We start from the raw sequence: 19,014 nt of genomic DNA on the forward strand, positions 1-19,014 counted from the left end.
CGGTGTGATTTTGCCACTGATTTGACCTCATGTTCTCATTTTAGGGGCCAGATATGCAACCTACTGATGTCAGTTGTGAATCTCCATTTGATTTCAGGCATGCAGGGTTATGTCCTTTCACATGTGTGAAATCATGGCAAAACTGCATCATTCTGGGCCCCAAACCTGCACACTTTCCTCAGTACAAGTCCCTTGGGATCACTGATACCTGCTCATATGTTAAGAGGAAAGCTAGCATACGCAGGGTTCTATCTGATAGCAATTTTATGTCCATTTTTGCTCAAATTTCTGCTATATGCATGAACACCAACACCAATTAAAAGTACAGGGAACTTACATGGCATTACTAATAAAGGATGTTACTTTATGTTCAGTTTATTTTGGTAACACTTGACTATTCAATATATTCCAGTATTCAGTGTTGACTTCTTCAGTACATGCTACACACTAGATTCATGTCTCAGTGGAATAGCTGTTCGCAGCCATACTGTCGTACAGTCCCTTTAGAATCAAGATTGATTTGATTCTTTAGAAATGCACCTTATTGTTTAAAAGCAGGACCCCTGCTCTTCTAATGTTTTCAACACTGTGATCTTACAGAATGTGTTTATTGTATTAGTTTTGTATTGTAGATTACGATAGAAAATAGATTTTATAGCTTTTTAAAAGCAGTGATGATACGAAGCTTCATAGTGGCAGAACAAACTGTGTATATCCATGATATTAATATTAAAGCTGTGATTATATTTTGCCTTAAATAAAAGCCCAACCTTGAACAGTATGATTTTGCATTGGAATGGTTAATTCTCTGTCTTCCACAGTGATGGCAGCTTTTCTTTCTGAAGCAGTAGTGGCTCGGGGCTCCAAGGCTTTCAGTGGCGCTGCGTTATCAATGGTAATATCATTTGTCTGAGAATGAAGTAAAGCATTTGGGTTGCAGATAAGGATTCATCTGAGCTATCCCACGGTACTGTCACAGGAGATTGCAGAAGATGGGCTGCTTTTGGCCTGGAGGTTAAAGCTTGTCACTTTGCTGCTTATTTTCACTTAGCGTCTATCCCGTTTTGTGGAATATGCATCACTGGTGGCCTCTTCAGAAAACCCCTCCATTCCAAGTGAGCATTACAGCATTTAAATTGCAATCACAGAATTGTCTGAATTCTAAGGGACCCTTAAAAACCATGTGGTCCAACTCCTTGCAGTGAACAGGTACACGTACAGCTACATCAGCCCCATTCCACCAGACCCTGAGTGCCTCCAGGGACGGGGGGCGTCCACCACCTCTGTGGGCAACCTATGCCAGTGCCTCGCCACCTGTATTGTGAAAAACTTCTTCCGTACATACAATTAAAATCTCTCCTTTTTTAGTTTGAAACCCCATGTCCTATCATCACAGATCCTGCTGAAGAGTCTGCCCCCTCCTTTCTTACAGCCCCACTTCAGATACAGACAGGCCGCTCTCAGGTGTCCCCAGCACCTTCTCTTCTCCAGGCCTCAGCTCTCTCATCCTGTCCTCTTAGGGAGCTGTTCCATTCCTTGAATCACCCTTTAAATCACTAAGGCTCACCCCTAACAAAGTTTCTCCTTTGCCACCATCAGCTGAGGTCAACAGAGCTAAGCGATGGGGGTCTCCACATTTGCCACTGCAAAGGCAGTTCAAGAAACGTCCCAGACGAAAACGTTACCGGCATGTTTTCAATAAATCTGGGGACAAACTCGGCAGCATTAAGGAACATTAGCTGGCATCCACACGTAGCCAGTAGTGTTCTCTCCTTACTAAGCTAATAGCATCTCAGGCTCCGTATTTTGTCCTTCCTGTGCACTTCTAGTCCCCAGCTCTCTGGCAGACCCGCGAGCAGGCAGTGCGACGGAGGCACCAGAGCCAGCTGGGCACGAACCAAGCTGCACCGAGAGGCAGAAGGAAGCGGCAGCGACCGCAGAGCGACGCAGCCACCATCTGCCAGCCCCAGCTTCGCGTGGTGCTAAGGGCTCAGACTCCGGCTGTCACACCGCAAAGCCGAGCTCGGGGGGAGAGGGGCCGCCGCGAGGTCACGGGCACCCGCCCTCCGCCAGCGCCCAACGCGCAGGGCCGGGCCGGGCCACGCCTCGGCGGCCGCCGCCCCTACTCGGCTGCGGGCGCCGCCGCTCCCTCTAGCGGGCGCCGGCGGCACTCGGCTGGGCGCGCCGGGCCGCGGGGCTCGGAGTGGCTGCGGCGGGCGGCGATGAAATTCCCGGGCTCCGTCCTCGTCTCCGTCGTCCTTTTCGTGGCCGAGACGGCGACCGCGCTGTGCCTGAGCGGCGCCTACAGGGCGGCGGGGGACCGCATGTGGCAGTGGCTGACGCTGCTCTTCGCCCTGCTGCCCTGCGCGCTGGTGCAGCTCAGCCTGGTCTTCATCCACCGTGACGTGAGCCGCGACCGGCCGCTGGTGCTGCTCCTGCACCTGCTGCAGCTGGGGCCGCTCGTCAGGTCGGTGAGCGCCCCGCGGCCGCGTCTGTCCGGGGGGTGCGTGTATGTGTGTGTGTATTTTCTTCGTCTCTGCGCTTAATTGTCCTGAGGCACAGGGGCGCAGTGTTGCCGATCTTCTGTAAACAGCGGTGGGGAAAATAGGTTAAGTCCCTTCCGAAAGGCTGGTGGCAGCTCCTCCTCACAGAGCTTTATTCCATGCCCTTTCCTCCCTCCTTTCTTTCCTCCCTCCTTTCTTTCCTCCCTCCTTTCTTTCCTCCCTCCTTTCTTTCCTCCCTCCTTTCTTTCCTCCCTCCTTTCTTTCCTCCCTCCTTTCTTTCCTCCCTCCTTTCTTTCCTCCCTCCTTTCTTTCCTCCCTCCTTTCTTTCCTCCCTCCTTTCTTTCCTCCCTCCTTTCTTTCCTCCCTCCTTTCTTTCCTCCCTCCTTTCTTTCCTCCCTCCTTTCTTTCCTCCCTCCTTTCTTTCCTCCCTCCTTTCTTTCCTCCCTCCTTTCTTTCCTCCCTCCTTTCTTTCCTCCCTCCTTTCTTTCCTCCCTCCTTTCTTTCCTCCCTCCTTTCTTTCCTCCCTCCTTTCTTTCCTCCCTCCTTTCTTTCCTCCCTCCTTTCTTTCCTCCCTCCTTTCTTTCCTCCCTCCTTTCTTTCCTCCCTCCTTTCTTTCCTCCCTCCTTTCTTTCCTCCCTCCTTTCTTTCCTCCCTCCTTTTTGCTGTGTACTGCATTTATTTCCTGTCCATACAGCTTTTTTGCAAAGGAGGTATGCTGTCCAATGGTTGTGTTTGTTTGCTGTGCTATCCCTGTCTGTGTGCTCCAAGGTTACTTCCAAGGAAGAAAAGATTTCCTCCCTCAGCCTCTAATGTAAAACAGGGATAGCGAGGAGCCTGCCTGTGCATGCTGGAAGTACCACAAATGCTCTTCTTGAAAGTGAGTTTTTTTGCCCCAAATGGCTTTTGGAGAATTTTTCAACCTAAGTTCAACTTGTGATGGAAAAGATCTTTAGGGCAAAAAATATGTCGGACAAGAAATTGCAAAGTAGGGGAAATAATGTCAGGGGGAAAATTGCAAAGCTAGTGCAAATGTGTGACAGAGTGTTTGGTGTGGGCTTTCATTTTAAATCTGTGTTCAAATCTTGAAAAGTGAATTAAAGATACATATGTATTAGGAGAAGTGTCCTCAACTTTTGGAAACTCCTGGACAGTGTAGTAATGGAAGATTTGTTAAGCTCAGACTAAATTTTCCAGCTAGTTAGGACAAGAGGTAATGGCCTTATGTTGTGCCGGGGAGGTTCAGGTTGGGTATTAAGAGCAATTTCTCCTCACAGGGAGCAGTGAGGCAGTGGCACAGGCTGCCCAGGGAGGTGGTGCAGTCTTTTATTTTTCTCTTTTCTCACCTTATCTCCTGCAACAAGACACTGTTGTGTGTCAGAAGAGGAAACAGATTGCTTCTCTTCAAGTGTATGCCTGTGATGGGAATGCTTAACTGTTTTCAGCATACAAAACATCACCTTTCCCTCATGTGCACAGTAGGCTTTCTGTCCTGTGTGGCCTGGAATGCACACAAGTGGAGGGAATAGCTAGAAGGCAAAGCATTTAGTCGTATTAGCACATCACTGTAGCTTTTACCGTTGTGAACTGAAGAGAAAAAAATATCCCTGTGGCCTTTTTGTCCCACGTGTGATACTTTGAATGGAAGAGCCTTACTGTTAGTCACCTGCTGCCTTGTTTCCGGCTTTTGGTTTGTTTATGTGTCTACCCTATGTTGATCTGGTCGTTTTAGTTTTTTCTTTTCTTCTTAAAGCTACTGACACCCACTGGTCTCCAGAGGTCCCCAGCATGAAGCCTCACACCATCCTCTGCGTTTGATCTCGTGTTAGCAGGAATCCTGCGCCTCACTGCCACAGCCCAGCATGCTTCTTGGGAGTGCTGTGTTAAATTAGTTCAAATAGGAACCTACAAGCACTAGAACTGCCCAGGCTCTGCCCGTTTGCAGCATCAGAAGGAAATGTTAAATAGCCTGGAGGCTGTGCAAGATGGCATAATTCAATAGAGGACAGTCTGCTTTGGCAGGCTTTATATAGCTCACCTTAGCTGTTCAACCATCTCTCTTGGGTTTGTGAGCTGACATGAGTTGTTCAGTGTTTTTTTGTTCAGACTCAAATGCAGACAGCAATGCACTGGTTTACAGATAACCTGTGTATGTGTGTGAGATTTCTTCATGATCTTTAAAGTTAGACATCTTTTTCCATTTAAATTTAATTTTTAAGGGGAAAAAAATTTGGAGAACAGTGTGAGAGTATCATGATAGAGGAGAGAGCATATTTAGTGTAGCAATCCTAGTGGTCCAGCTTATTTTGAATCCTCTGTGTCTGGGGAAAATAAAGCACATCCTCTTATGAGAGCTTCTTGTGTGCCACCACCTTCCTCAGACACCCACACTCCACCTGTTCTGGAGACACTTGCTGTCCTGTGCTGAAATTAGGGCACTTTAGTCTTCATAGAGAGGACTTGCTGTGCCTGAACTGTTCAATTGCCCTTTTTAAATTCCTTCTCTCACTCCCCAAGAGCAGCAGTTTCTCTATGAAGCTGCAGCAATTTGTAGAGTGAAATTCCCAATACCTTCTGTGGCTAAACTGATTTCCAGTGCCAGAAAGCCTACTTGCAGTAGTTGGCTGCAGCAAGGTGACAGCAGATTTTTAGGCACTGGAGGGGGAGCCTTGCTGTGTTCAGCTTGGTGCCACTTCTGAATGCTGCAATGCACCTGGATACTTAGGAAATCTTTGGATGTTTTTCTCACGCCAAAGGAGTTTCTTTTACCATATAAAATAAATCACAACACAAAAATTGATTTATAATAACAGCCAATAGCAATTAGAGATTTAAAACTTTTTTCTTTTCTTTGGAAAAGACTGAGATGAGCTTTTTGGCTCACTGCTGGCTCCTCCTGGGCCAGGGGCTGTCTCTGTTCTGTGCTTGTGTTATCACAACATTTCATGTGCTGCAACAATTCCAGTAAAAAATAATGGGATGTATTTTTGCTCATGTATTGGTTCACCCTAAAGATTTTGTTTGAAGAACCCTGTGAAGAAGCTGCTGTTAACTTGTTTGCCCTTTTCTATTCAGGGAGTTATTAATAGGTAAGGGGGCAAAGCACAGAATGCAGATTTCAAGCAAGTGAACCTGAACAGTCAGGGCTGACAATGTTAAGTCAGCTGGATGTCATCATTTCTTAGTGTCTGACTTTCTGAAGACAGTACTAGAGTGACATATGGAGAAGAGGCTAGTTAGTTTTCACTTGGTGTGGCCTCCTGAGTGAGAGGACAATTAAGTGATTTGTGGTGTCTTGAAGCGCTTTGTTTGCTGAGTGAAGAGTCCTGCTCACAAGGAACATGCAATTAGTGGTTGGTTCTGTCTGCTGAATTAATTTCTCTTGTGGAAGAAACGATTTGAAAGCAAATACGACACAGATCCATATAGAAAATACTGATGTCTGTTTTCCTCAGAGTTTAATGGGATAAGGGTATATACAGTAGATATTTTTTATGGGATCAGGCCTTGTTTCTAAAGGTGTAAGGTGGAGCAGAATGGCTTGTGTGCATATGTACCACGTGGACAGCAGTGAAGAAGGGGGAGGAGAAAGTTTGTAAAACTGCCAGAGGAGATGTTACGGTCAAAATTATATTCTGGAGCTACAGGAAAATAACAAAGAAAATAATGTAAAAAACTGCTGATGTGTTGAAATTATCAGTCATTAATGCTTTGAGCACCTAATTCAGCAGTTTGGAATTAAATAAGCTAAAATTATACAGATAATGCTTCAGCATGATCTGTTGTGGGTGTTCTGTGACCTATTTGATAGCTCAGAATAGCACAGGTCTAAAAAACTCTTTTCTGTGTATGATGTCCATTGGCAGACAAGACTTTAGGAGAGACTAGCTCTAAACTTCACGTTTGATGCATTTCCCCCTTTTCCAGATGGGATGAATGTGCTCAGAGCCTCTTCAGGTTGTTATTTTATTCTTGAGCTGATGTGTTCAAGATGCAGTGAACAGAAACACAGTGCAGATGGAAGGGAAGGACACTGAGCAAGGAACAAATCTTTATGTGACACAGATAAGTAATTCTGTAGGAAAATGTATTTGTTAGAAATGGAGTTATCAGATAAATCCATTTGTGCAGTGGTTGTGAGCACATCTGGATAGACCTTTCAAATGGACGTTTGCTCTTAGAGCACTTGTTAAAGGTTCACTGTCTTCATTGCACACTCTTCATACCACCATTATTTTGCCTGTACTGGAATCCCACACATCCACAATTAAAAAGAGGGAACAAGGTGCTTGTTCTCAGCAGGCATATCAGGATAGGATCATTCCTCCTACAGACTGTGTGGAAGATGAATGTGTTACTGCTGAATCACTCTTTGCAGACACCATCAGTGTCCTTGAAAAAGTATAGCTATTCCCTCTGCCAAGATTTGACAGCAGGGGAGAAAGCAGGATGTCTTTTTCTCACCTCTTAACTTTTGGTTAAGAGTAGTTTTCTTATTTCTTCTGCTGCAGTAAGTTTAGCTCCTTCTGAGCCCATACTGCAGCTTTCATTGCTTTGCAGCCAGTGAAGCTCCCCAGCTGAAGTCCTTCTGCCATTGATGAGTGTCTGTTGAAGGGCCATAAGCATCCCTGGCTTGGAGAGATAGTTTCTGCAGAACTTGGGGTCTCCCATTCTCTTTACTCCAGAGCAGAGATAAGCAGTGAGCAATTGGGTCTCCTCTGGAGTTCTCCATTCTGAAGGAGACCTTTAAGCAGTTGCTTACACTGTAGCACGAGCTGGAGTCTTGAATGTGTTTGTCATTGGCCCCAGAAAGCATGACCTCCAGAAAAACTCCTGTGTCAGAGCTCAGGAGAAGATGAGCATCACTACTTAGGTAATTTGAGTCCTTGTGTGTGTCATTTGTAGTGCTCCATTGTACAGTTAAAAGTCCCCTCAGGCTGTAAGGCGTGCTGGTCAGACCATTCATTTCACACTATACTGGAATGGTGTGCTTTCCTACATGGGCATAGAATTTCCCATCACAAACGTGGAACTGAATGCACAGCTACCTCATTCCTAGCTAATAAGTAAAAATCATGTGCTTGCTCCAAAACCCATCTTTTTGTTGATTGTAGTATTTACTATGGTCCCTAGTCCTGTGAACCTTATCATCTCTTTTATGGGATTACTGTCTATTTGTTAGATGGGTCCCTAGACTGTGTCTTGCTTCTAATCATGCACTGCAAGAGTTCAGAGGCTGATGCTGAGATCTCATTTCCCATAATAGGTTCAGACTGCCCTCAGCTCAGGATGAATAGATGGCTGTGAATACTAAGCGAGATATAAATGTTTGGGATCTTTCTTTTGGAACAAAATCAATTTGTTGTTTTCAGAATCTGAATTGAGTTCATAAGCTGTTGTGCTTTATTAATTTGTCACACTTTACTTTTGGCTGTACTGATTCTTTCACGTGGAACAAAGCTGACAGCGATTGAAAGTTTAACAAGGGGACAATAGAAAGTCATCTGTGTGAATGGAGGCTCCAGTGCACCAGGCCCTTCACGTAGCTTTAGTGATGATAGCAGCTGAAGCTCAGTGAATCGAGGATGGGATTACAGGATGCTGAAGCTGCTCTCCATCTGGAATAGCTGAAACTTTCTTGTGGCCCATTGGGGGGGTGGGAATGGATTTTTATCAGGACTGCTTTTCAGTTCATTCTATGAGCTGTCACAGACACTGAATTGGCAGTTGTTCTTGGGGGTAAAAAATAATGAAAAGAAAATGAAGTTAAAAGTATCAGGCAAGCATAACTCCGTGCTTTGTAATTGTGAGATACTTCAAATAATGCTTATCTTCTACTTACACATTAAAGAAACTCTTGGGCTTAACATGAAGACTATAGAAAACTCAAATACTGTATTCCAGCAGCTATTATCTGTAAAGGCATCCAGGTGGAGTTGTGAACTTCAGTAAGGCACAGTGGAAGGAAAGAAGACAGCTTTGTCCTCATCAGAGGATGATGCTTACAGAGCAGAAGATGATGACATATGTGTCCAGCTGTGGGAGGAGCTGTGACCAGAAGTGATGCCACGGGGTGCCCTTGCAGATGGGGTTTCCCCTCCCCTGAGGTTCTCTCTCAGCTGCGTGAGAGCTTCAGTGTAAGCTAGTCTTCATTAGTTGTGCAGCTCACGTATCTGTTCTTTCTATTTTTGAAATCTGTAACAGTGTTAGACATAAAAGACACAGTAGGTTCTGTCCACATCGGGTTTGGATTGGTTTTTCAATACCATTTATCCATTATGTGCACAGACTTCTTCACTACAGCCCCCATATCTTCAGGATCCTATGCAGCAATAAAGCATTTTTTTCCCTCTCCTTGTCTATACACACTTAATGTGTGGCATTAGGTAAGCAAGGGGTTTGGTTCACCTGTATTTTAAGGACAAGGAGATGCAGCAACTGGAAACACTGCATCTTCTTGGAATATTCTTCCAAGACTGATGGGTTTTATTGGTGTGTCACAGGTGTATGCATAACACTGGAAGACAAGAATCTGAAGAAACACTTTCAACTTGAGTCCTAGGTTGGGAAGTTGTGAACACTGTGGTGGATGAGTAGCCTAAGAATTTTAATAGGATACCTAGGGGCAAGGGTGGCTCATAGGAAACAGCCAAACCTCTCTTGTCCAAGTACTCCTACTAGCAGCCCAGAAGTCATTCCCAGATCCTTGCCCTCTCATCACAGTAGTTCATATTTTGCTTCACAAAATCTGTCTTATTGCAAATGTACCAAAAGGAGAAAATGCACAGTTTGCTCTGTTAAAAAAAAAAATAAATGATGTAATTACTTAGTATGTGATGGGTTACAGTACTAACTGGTGAGAGCACTTATGCTTTGATTTCTGTTTTCCTGTTACTCTTATTTACTAACTTGCTTGTAGGTGTGTGGAAGTCTTTTACATTTACTTCCATGCCGGCAGAGTTGAAGAGCCCTATGTCAGCATCACAAAGAAGAGGCAGATGCCCAAGGACGGGTACTCAGAAGAAGTTGAGAAGGAAGTGGGCCAGGCTGAAGGCAAGCTGTGTACCCACAGGTCTGCATTCAGCAGGGCCTCTGTGATCCAAGCTTTCCTTGGCTCAGCACCGCAGCTCACACTCCAGCTCTACATCTGTGTCCTGCAGCAGGAGATCACGGCTGCCAGAAGTAGGTAGAGCTGTTGTTACCTTCATATTTTGGTGGGCATCTTAGTTTCATTTGGGACAGGATAGTTGTTTTCAGAGTGCCTGGTACAATGCTATGTTTTGGTTCTAGGAGGAAAACAACGCTGATAACGCACCAGTGTTTATAGCTGCTGCTAAGCAGTGCTGTACATAGCCAAGGCCATTTGCAGCCAAGGGCCCAAGGAGCTGGGAGGAAACAGGATCAGAACAGCTGACTTAAACTGGCCAAAGGGATATCCCATATCATAGGACATATCAAAGGGAATGGCCTCTCTTCTGCTGCTTGAAGGCTAGCTGGCCATCTGTCAGAGGGTGGTGAGCAATTGCTTGTGCACCACTTTTTATATGTATTCATATATATATATATATATATATAGTATATAGTTTTATCAGTAAATAGTTTTATCTCAGTCCACAAGTTCTGCTTTTTTATTCCTAATTCTCCCATCCCACGGGGAGAGGGGGGCAGTGAGCAAAGGACTGTGTGATTGCTGAGCCACCTGCCAGCTTAAACCACAACCTGTCCTTTTCTTTGTCAAACAGAGCAATGCTATGTCTTTCTCCTGTAGTTCATGGCGTACGTGAATTTCTGTGGATGATCAGATACTTACAAGTGTCTGACATTCTCCAAAATTGTCATTTCATTGTCTGCCAAGAATGTAAGATGAGGAGTAAAGATGGTTGCTGAAGTAAGATAAAGTCTGAAGGTTTGTGATAAAAGCCATGAAGATAAAGCTTCTGTAACTGTTTAGCATGAAGTGCGTAGAAGTTATTTAAACCAATAATCTCAAAAGGTGGATTTCCTCCCATTTAAAAATAAAATTATTCTGCTGATTAAAAGAAATGCACTTTCAATTTAAAAGCTGTAGCAGTGACTGTTTTCTTCATATGATTTTTTTTCCCAACTTTATAGTATCACTTTCCTAATGGGCATGAACTGTGCTTTCTGGGTGGTCTTGCCAGATATCTTAAGATATTTCAACTGTGGCTTTTTAGCTCACAAAGCTCTGACAACAGAACACTTTTTTCATTGTTTGAACGTGTTTCAAGTGCTTCTGACTATTCATAGTTTGAAGTGTTGAAGTTGTACCTGAAGGAAAAGGTTTTTATATCCACATATCTTGCACTAGATAAGGGAGTTCCCATATTTTTCAGGGATTCTGAACATCTGTTTAGGAAATTACAATATACATTGAAAATAGCTTCAGATACTTATCTGAATCATATGATTCTTATGAATGTAAGATATTAGTAATATTATATTTGTGATGTGGCTCACCTAAAGGAGAAGTCACCCTCTTCCCAACTTCTGAGGTGAGGAAAAGATTGAAGATGACAACAGCAACAGAAATGTAGAACTGTGCCTCCCTGAGTGATTCTGGAACCACACACCTCTGACCTGTGAGAGAAGTATCACTTTGAGTAGGAAGGAAGAAGAGCAGTGCCATGTTTATAGGAGCTGTTACAGCTACTTTCCCTTATTAAATGTTACTTTGTTTGCTTGGGATAAGTAATAGCAACAATATCATCACTCTTCTCTATTTCCCTTTGTGGTTGCCTCAAGCTGCCTTTATAGCAGACTTTAGAAGCCATGTTTGAATTAGTGGTTTGGTGACAGCACTGAACCAAACTACAGTATTAAACCAAAGTAAGTGTGGGCTGGTTTGTATGCACTGAAAAGTGCCTTTTTCAAAGGCTTGAGCTAATAAGGCAAGTTTGGGATTGATTGAGATTCATCCCTAAAATGAAATCAGGTATTAAGCTGAATATTTATCATCTTATCAAAGCAGAAGACAAGCTGAGTTCCAGGACAGAAGCACGCTTTCTCCAGTGGATGTGTGTGTTTATGTGGTTTGCTTGTTTTGTGTGCTTTTGGTTTTTAATTTCTGAAAGCATTATTTTTGTTAATTAGCTCATAGTGGTTATTTGTTCTCTCACAGTTCTCAAATGAACACATACATAGAGGAAAGGCAGCACGAGCCACAGGAATGGCTTTGGCCACAGTGGTATTCTTGACTCCATTTGATTGCTCCTTTGCTTTTAGGCAATGCTTTCTAAAGCATAAAGCTTAAAGAATCTCAGCTCAACTGTAGTGCTGTAAGAGAGATGTTTAAAAATGCATATTAAAAATTCAAGTGTAAAGCAAATGCATAACCATTTTCAGAGAACATAGGGTACATACAAAATCACAGTATAAAATGGCTTTTTTTTTCCAGTTTACTGAGTGCTATTTAAAATTCAGATATAAAGGAGTAATTAATTACTCCTCCAAAGTAATTCAGAGGCATTTGGTGATTGGTGTGGGAAAGAGGTTAGCTAAAAGGATAGAGAAAATCATGTGAAAAGTTGTCAGAGATCCTGAAATACACTGGTTTCTTTCAAAGTCCTGGTCAGAAATCAGTAATTTTGATTAGAAGAAAAACTGATAGTCACAGTTAAATAGCTGTAGCAAAGTAGGAAATCCAGTTCATGTGTTGGATAATGACAAAAACTAACTGAAGGCTGCAGCAAGCACTTGTTGGTAAACATCACAGAAGTAACTGACATAATCAAGAAGTGCCAACTCTGTTTATTTTGTTGTATCTGGTTCAGTACAGTGCTCTGTAGTGCAGCCACTTAGCTTGGTTACTTTGATTCAAACTCTAAAAGTTTAAACAGCAAAATCATTTTTATTGTTCTTGTGTGATTTGCATTTGAAGTGCTCCTTGCATGCAAACAATGCAAAGTTTGAAACAGGAGGGATTTGAACGAGGATGCCTAAAATTGGTCCCCTAAATCAGCTGTTCAGCATGTTGGTAAAAACTGAAGGACGTATGCAGATGCTGACAAAACCATGCACAGCTAGGTTCTGAACACTGAGACACTTCTCTGTTTGTTCTATATGATCAGGGCCTATAATCGATACCCTACTTAGGTCAGAATCGTTCTCCTATTTTGCAGCTGAGCTGTGTAATTGCCAAAGATAGTACATGTGCAAACAGTCCTGAGCTGGTGGTGGGGAGATGCTTGTGATTGTTCTGTGCATCTGCTTGGAAAAGTAATAAGTGGCGACCAAAGTGGGAGGCAGGGTTAAAGTAAGGAACCCAGACATAGGTACACAGAATGGATTATGTTTTTGCATTATACCCTACTGGTAATCCCCAGAAGTGCCATGAAGACAACATCTCTGCGTTACGTTGATGCAATGTCTTCTTCAGAGCTGGTCACTCTGGTTTGTCTTTTCTCTTTGTAGGTATTTTTATGATCCTTTCTCTTCTGTCAATTGTATATGGCGCCTTACGCTGCAACATCTTGGCTATTAAGATTAAGTACGATGATTATGATGTCAGTGTGAAACCAGCTGCCTACCTCTGCATATTCATGTGGAGAAGCTTTGAGATTGCTACGCGGGTTACAGTGTTGGTCCTTTTCAGCTCAGTCCTTCAGATCTGGACTCTCCCTGTCGTGCTAGTGAATTTCTTCGTTTTTTTCTTTTACCCATGGATTCTCTTCTGGCAAAGTAAGTCCCCATTTCCTGAGAACATAGAGAAGGCCCTGAGCAGGGTCGGCACTACCACTGTCTTGTGCCTTCTTACCTTCTTGTATGCAGGCATTAATATGTTCTGCTGGTCAGCAGTGCAAGTGAAGCTCAATGATCCTGACTTAATTAACAAATCTCAAAATTGGTACCGATTGACTGTGTATTATATGCTGAGATTCATCGAGAATGCATTCCTTCTGCTGATGTGGTACATCTATAAAACTGATATCTACTTGTATGTCTGCGCCCCATTGTTGGTCTTGCAGCTCCTGATAGCTTACTGTATGGCTATCCTCTTCATGTTGGTGTTCTACCAATTCTGCCACCCATGCAAAAAGCTCTTCTCATCCAGCATTACCGAAGGCTTGCTGTCCTGTTTCATGTTCTGCTTTGTTTGCAAGTCTCCCCAGTCCTCCACCCTTACAGACAAGGCGGATTTGAAATCAGCTGAAAATGCTGATGAATCACAGAGCAGTAACAAGACAATAGATTCTCTGAATGGGAATCCTCATCAGAGTGTTTCTTCCAATGCCTAGTTCAACTGGAAGCAAGTGTGTGCCTTTGGAATGTGGCAGATCACCTGCTGAGAATGTCGGGCCTCTTGGATATCATGTCTTGTGGATGGGATTTCTTTCTTGCAGGTGTATACTGCATGATGAGTGACAAGCCTACCTTTGTGGAAAACTTTGTGTATGGATATGTGTAGCTGTCTGTTTGTGTATGGACACAGGGAGCAGTGTTTGTTGGTACATTTCTGTTTCAGGTTTTTATTTTTGCACATAGGTTTATTATCATGTGCCTATTTTGAAATCATTGTAGGAGACGTCCTTTAAAAACTAGCCTGATTCTCATCTTACTCAGGAAATCTGAGGATGGAAGGAAGCGCATTTTATTTCAGAAAGGATATCATTATGGCGAGCCACCCAGGCACAGGCACAGAGCATAGTCTTTGACTATAAATTGACTGTGGTCTGTTTTGATCAAATTGTAGACTACACTCTAATCAGTGTGATAAATAATGCTTCTCTCTGGGGCATAAGAATTTGACTTCTACAGTGCACAGTAGCCTAGGTTGCCAAGAAACAGCTAATTAGCTAGCACTAATGATGAAATATGACTGTTACTGAGAGTGGACAGAGGGGTTATTGGCTTATACACCGTCTTATTCTTCATATTTGGTACTTGTTACTAAGGGAATTAAATTTTACACAGTAAGTGTAATGTTCTGTAACAGCTCAGTGTACTGACATCAATTAAGTACTACTTTAAAATCTGTGATACACTGGTATTAGGGTGAGGTTCACTTCACACAGCTTGAAACATCTTCAAGTTTGGTTGATAGTGTGAACTAGTCAGCTAGGTGCTCTCCAGGAAATATCTCCAGTGAGTGATTCAGCCTGTCTTAAAATGTTGGCTTAGGTGATATGAGTCATTCTCTGGAGACCTAGTACTGTGTGTTAACCATGTGTCTTGACAGTGGATTTGACTTTCTGTCTCCATTTCAGATGGCTACATTTAGAGAAGACAAGTGCTCCTCTGATTATCTGAGGGGCTGGTAGCACATGAAGCAGGCACCTTTGAGATGAAATCCTTTCTGACAGTGCATTATGGCTAGGTTGATATCAGTAGTGCATCTTTTACCTCATAAGTACCACTGGCTCAAAGTCTGAAAGAGAAAATAGAAGTTGTTGACTTTTTCTTCTATGCACTGCATCACCACAAATGAAAGTGTTTCTGTATTTTGCAGATCAGTGATAAAACTTTAGTGGGTGGATAACCAAGTACAATTTGGTGGAAATACAAAAACAAAACAAAGCAAAACAAAAAACAACTGTGCTTGAAAAGAACAAGTGAAAGCTTTTTGCACTTTGATCACTTAGCACTTTTGAGTTTCTTCTGTACCTGACACATTGTGACTACTATTGGAAAAAAGATAATTCATGACTCAGAGTACTTTCTCGTGCCTCAGCTTCTATCCTGCTGTAATGAAGGATGAGAAGTTCTTCAGTAGGGATCAGATCAACACCATTGTATTAGCAATGTCTCCAGTTGGGGTCTGAAGTTGTTTGTAATGGGATCACATGAAGTGCTGCAGAGTTAAGCTGTTTTTATTCTTCTGTTTGTTTACTGCACTGTAAATTAATGTCTTCCTACTGTTTTATAATGGAGTTATGTTTATTCATTTTGCTTGATGTGTGTATGTGTTATATAATTAAATTATTGGTGGGTGGTAATGTGAGGTTTTTTGAGCTTACTGGGGAACATAGCTCACATATTTGGGGAAGTCACCAAGTATCTTTGCTCTAGATTTTCTCTCTGAGGAGCATTTGAGAAGTGAAGCAATTCCTTGAAAACATGATAGTATTTCTCTCTACTGTGCGTAAAGGTACCGTACAGTATTTCCGTGTACTTTTTATAAAGTATTTCAGATTATTATTATTATTTTCTTAATACTGAGTTGAAGGAGCAATTGAGAATGTGTCCCCTTGCTTCCTAACTTGCTGAGTTCAGCACATGGGCCGTTTTTCAGGTGTTCCTAGCTAGAACTGAATATCTAATTCATAGACAATAATCAGGGAAATACAGTCATTGCCTTTCTACAGATGTCCACAGATGTAAACTTTTGGTCTTTGATAACAAAGTGGTTTCATATGTAGAAGTACTTCAAAGCTAAAGAGAGGGCTCTCAAGTCTTTAAATGAGACTTCAGCATTGATCCACTTGTGAGTTTGCTATTTGAGAAAGAGTGGAAACTTCACAAACCTCAGCTAGTGAAATGTTTATACTTCAGGTAAGTCAACAATAGCAGAATTATGCAGCTGGTATATGCAGTGGGTACCATTTAATTTCACATACTAATGATGTATGCTAATGTGTATACATGTTTTTAGAGAATGTACCATATCACTTCCTATTTTTATAGCACTGTACTCAATTGTGTGCATAGAAACCTGAATATTTAAGTCATTATGCGAAAAAGATTGTTTGGGTTATATTGCTGTTACATGGCTTTGCCTTAGTTGTGCATAGCAGCCAAAAACAGTTTATACAGTCGATCACCATGAGTGTCATTGCTTTGGCTGTGCCTCATGGCTCCTCAGACCAGTGTATGTTTTGATCTTGTGGTGCTGCCACTGCTCAAGGGAGAGATGAAGATGTTCTGTTGCATTAAGACCAGTATTTTATAGAGCAAGCTCACGTTTCTGAAGTGTTCTATAATGTCAGGAAATGCATTTTTTTCCACAATAGTGACAGTCTAGATGATGTCATTATCAATACAGTCAGTGGCTGCGCTGGGAGAAGGGTAGTAGCTGGGAAATATATAAGCACTTGAATGAGTGATGTCTGAATGCAAGTTTACCATTGTTTTTAAATGTTACAGGCATGCGTGTCTCTGGTATAGGGCTAATGTTAAAAGCTTCATTCACTTCAGTAGTCCTGAGTCACACAAAAGATTGCTCAGTAAGGATTGTTCATGTATATGAGTATGCAAGATCTGGAATGTAGGTTTTCTTTTATACTTGTAAAACAACACATTAAAATATTGAAACACAAATTGTGTTGGTGTCACTTCTTAATCCAAGGCTTTCAGAAATCCAACCTGTGAGTTATATAGCATGCTGTCAGCTGTTACCACACAGTGCAAAAGATGTTTTTATGTCAATCTGACAGAATAATAGTCTGACCTGGGAGTTCTTCATCTAAAATCAGTGGTGCATCCAATGTTATTTGGCTGGTAGAAAACTCAGCAGAAAATGTAGTAGCTGGTTTAAGAGAACGGTGTCATACAGGTCAAGATCAGCATAACTAACTATTATTAGTTAATAATAGTTAGTTATAGCATAAATAATAGTTATAGCATAAATAATAGTTATAGCATAAATAACTATTTATTGTCACAATAAGAATATTTAATTGTTTTACATTGGGAAGCAGAAAAAAGTCATTGTTACTTTCTAAATGGCTTTAATACTTTCCTGCATGCTCCTGTCCTGCTCTTCTGGGTTTACCACATTTGTTCTTTGGAATAGCCAGCAAAAATCCTCACTAAGAACCTGTATGAAGAGATGTCATATCTATTCTATATACATATGTAAAGAGTTGAAAAGTTGGCACATCCCCTAAATGATGAGCAGCACAAGTGGTGATGGACACCATGATCTGCTAATACTAGCTGCCCTTTTTAAAAAAATAGGAAGTAATGAATCCTTTATTGCAGATACTGTTTTTATTCTCAAGGAACACTTATTAGTTGAGTGACCACGTACTTTTTTTTAATTGATTGCAATTTAAAAGCTAAACAAAACATTTCAGATTCAAACACAATTTTGGTTGCTTATTGATTTTTTTATTACAAAATTCTTCATAGAGTCTGCCTTAACATTGAAGAGAATCCCTGCTTTTTGTTTTCAATGTGATTTCTTAGAGAAAATAAACTTAGGTGACTGTTTCTCTGTCAGCCCCATTCTCCCCAGCATGTGTAAAACTCATTGGCAAGTTAAATTTTTTCTGAGGGTAGATATCTGTTGCGGATGTAAACAAACTACAATATACTGCACTTGTAAGAGAGAAGCTAGAATATATTTATTGATGTAATATAGATATAATGCAGTGATTTAACAGCAACTTAAGATTTTAGATGGCTGGATACAATTGATTATTTATTGCATAGAGGGTAGGGCTAAACACACATGTACAGGAAGAGCTCCTGTTGAGACAAGAGATTCAGAGTAGACCCTCTTGCTTTCTGAACTCCTTGAACCACAGAGGTAAGGAGCCTTAAAGTTTAGTACCCTTAGTCCCAGTCATGGTCAACTGCTTATGTATAAAGGTTGTATGTGCACAATCAAACATATAACCTTAGTGAAGCTAATAAAGCTTACAGTCAGCCTAAGATTTTATTTTAGTGAGGATAGAAAAGCCTAAAACAAACATTAGTTGCTGATTGAGGGTCTGTATCAGCAAGGCATCCTGACATCGAGGTGTAAGGGATCTCAGCACGGGATAGCCTTGAGGCTGCTCACTATTTAAGGGGTAAGATGAGTGACTCAATGCCATGTTGTTATTTACATCTGCGCTCATTTGGACACCTCAATTGAACCAGGCAGGTGCCTGCTGTCAATTCGTTCAGCCCCTCACTTTGCAACAGATTTGCGGTGATTAATCTGTTTTAGCAAGATTGTTATCAGTACAGTTGCTCACTGTCCCTCTGTGCAAGGTCTTAGGTATGAAGCCAGGTCAAAGGAGGGAGTTAACAGAAGAAGGAGGCAGGAGGGGTGAAGTAGGAGGAGCACACCGTCACAATATCTGGCGGGGAAAAATAGGTTTGAACAAATTTGTGAAGACATTCATTTACTGAGAGGAGATACGCAAACTGATGCAGTGATCCTACTGGTAATGATGGTTTCAGTGAGATTTATCTACTTGACTTTCTGTCTAACCTCTTAGTAAGCCAGGAGCTTACTCTTTTTAGATGTGTTAAAGCTGTGTAATCACATTCAATGATCCGGGTACCTGCTACTTCTCCCCCTTGGTGTGAAAGAGTAGAAGTTGTGGGAATAAAGAGATACAGAGGGAAAGATGAGGATGTTAGTGAAAGTCATGGAAGGTAATGAAAGTGGCTTCAATTCACAGGGTAACTGTAGAAAAAACATATTAAGTTTCTAACCATTCAAGTAAAATAGAGGGGTTTTTTTTCTTCTTGAAAAATGAATGGCAACTAAAATGAAACCTTTTTAAAAGAGAAAAGAATTGATTATATACAGGCCGGTTTGACATTTACAGGCTTGACTCGG

At 41.9% G+C, this 19,014-nt stretch overlaps 1 protein-coding gene across 1 annotated transcript; it reads left to right on the forward strand.

Moving 5' to 3' along the window:
• The first annotated feature begins 2,222 nt into the window (after positions 1 to 2,222).
• On the forward strand, positions 2,223 to 16,036 carry XK (X-linked Kx blood group antigen, Kell and VPS13A binding protein). The gene is made up of 3 exons (XM_065741558.1): positions 2,223 to 2,467; positions 9,421 to 9,683; positions 12,933 to 16,036. Exons 1-3 carry the CDS (start codon positions 2,223 to 2,225, stop codon positions 13,754 to 13,756), a joined length of 1,332 nt encoding a protein of 443 aa, XP_065597630.1. The 3' UTR covers positions 13,757 to 16,036.
• Positions 16,037 to 19,014: the final 2,978 nt, after the last annotated feature.

The sequence above is a fragment of the Cyrtonyx montezumae genome, unplaced genomic scaffold, assembly GCF_038088225.1.
Source record: "Cyrtonyx montezumae isolate F1298 unplaced genomic scaffold, pur_monq_1.0 scaffold_3, whole genome shotgun sequence".
Lineage (NCBI taxonomy): Eukaryota > Metazoa > Chordata > Aves > Galliformes > Odontophoridae > Cyrtonyx > Cyrtonyx montezumae.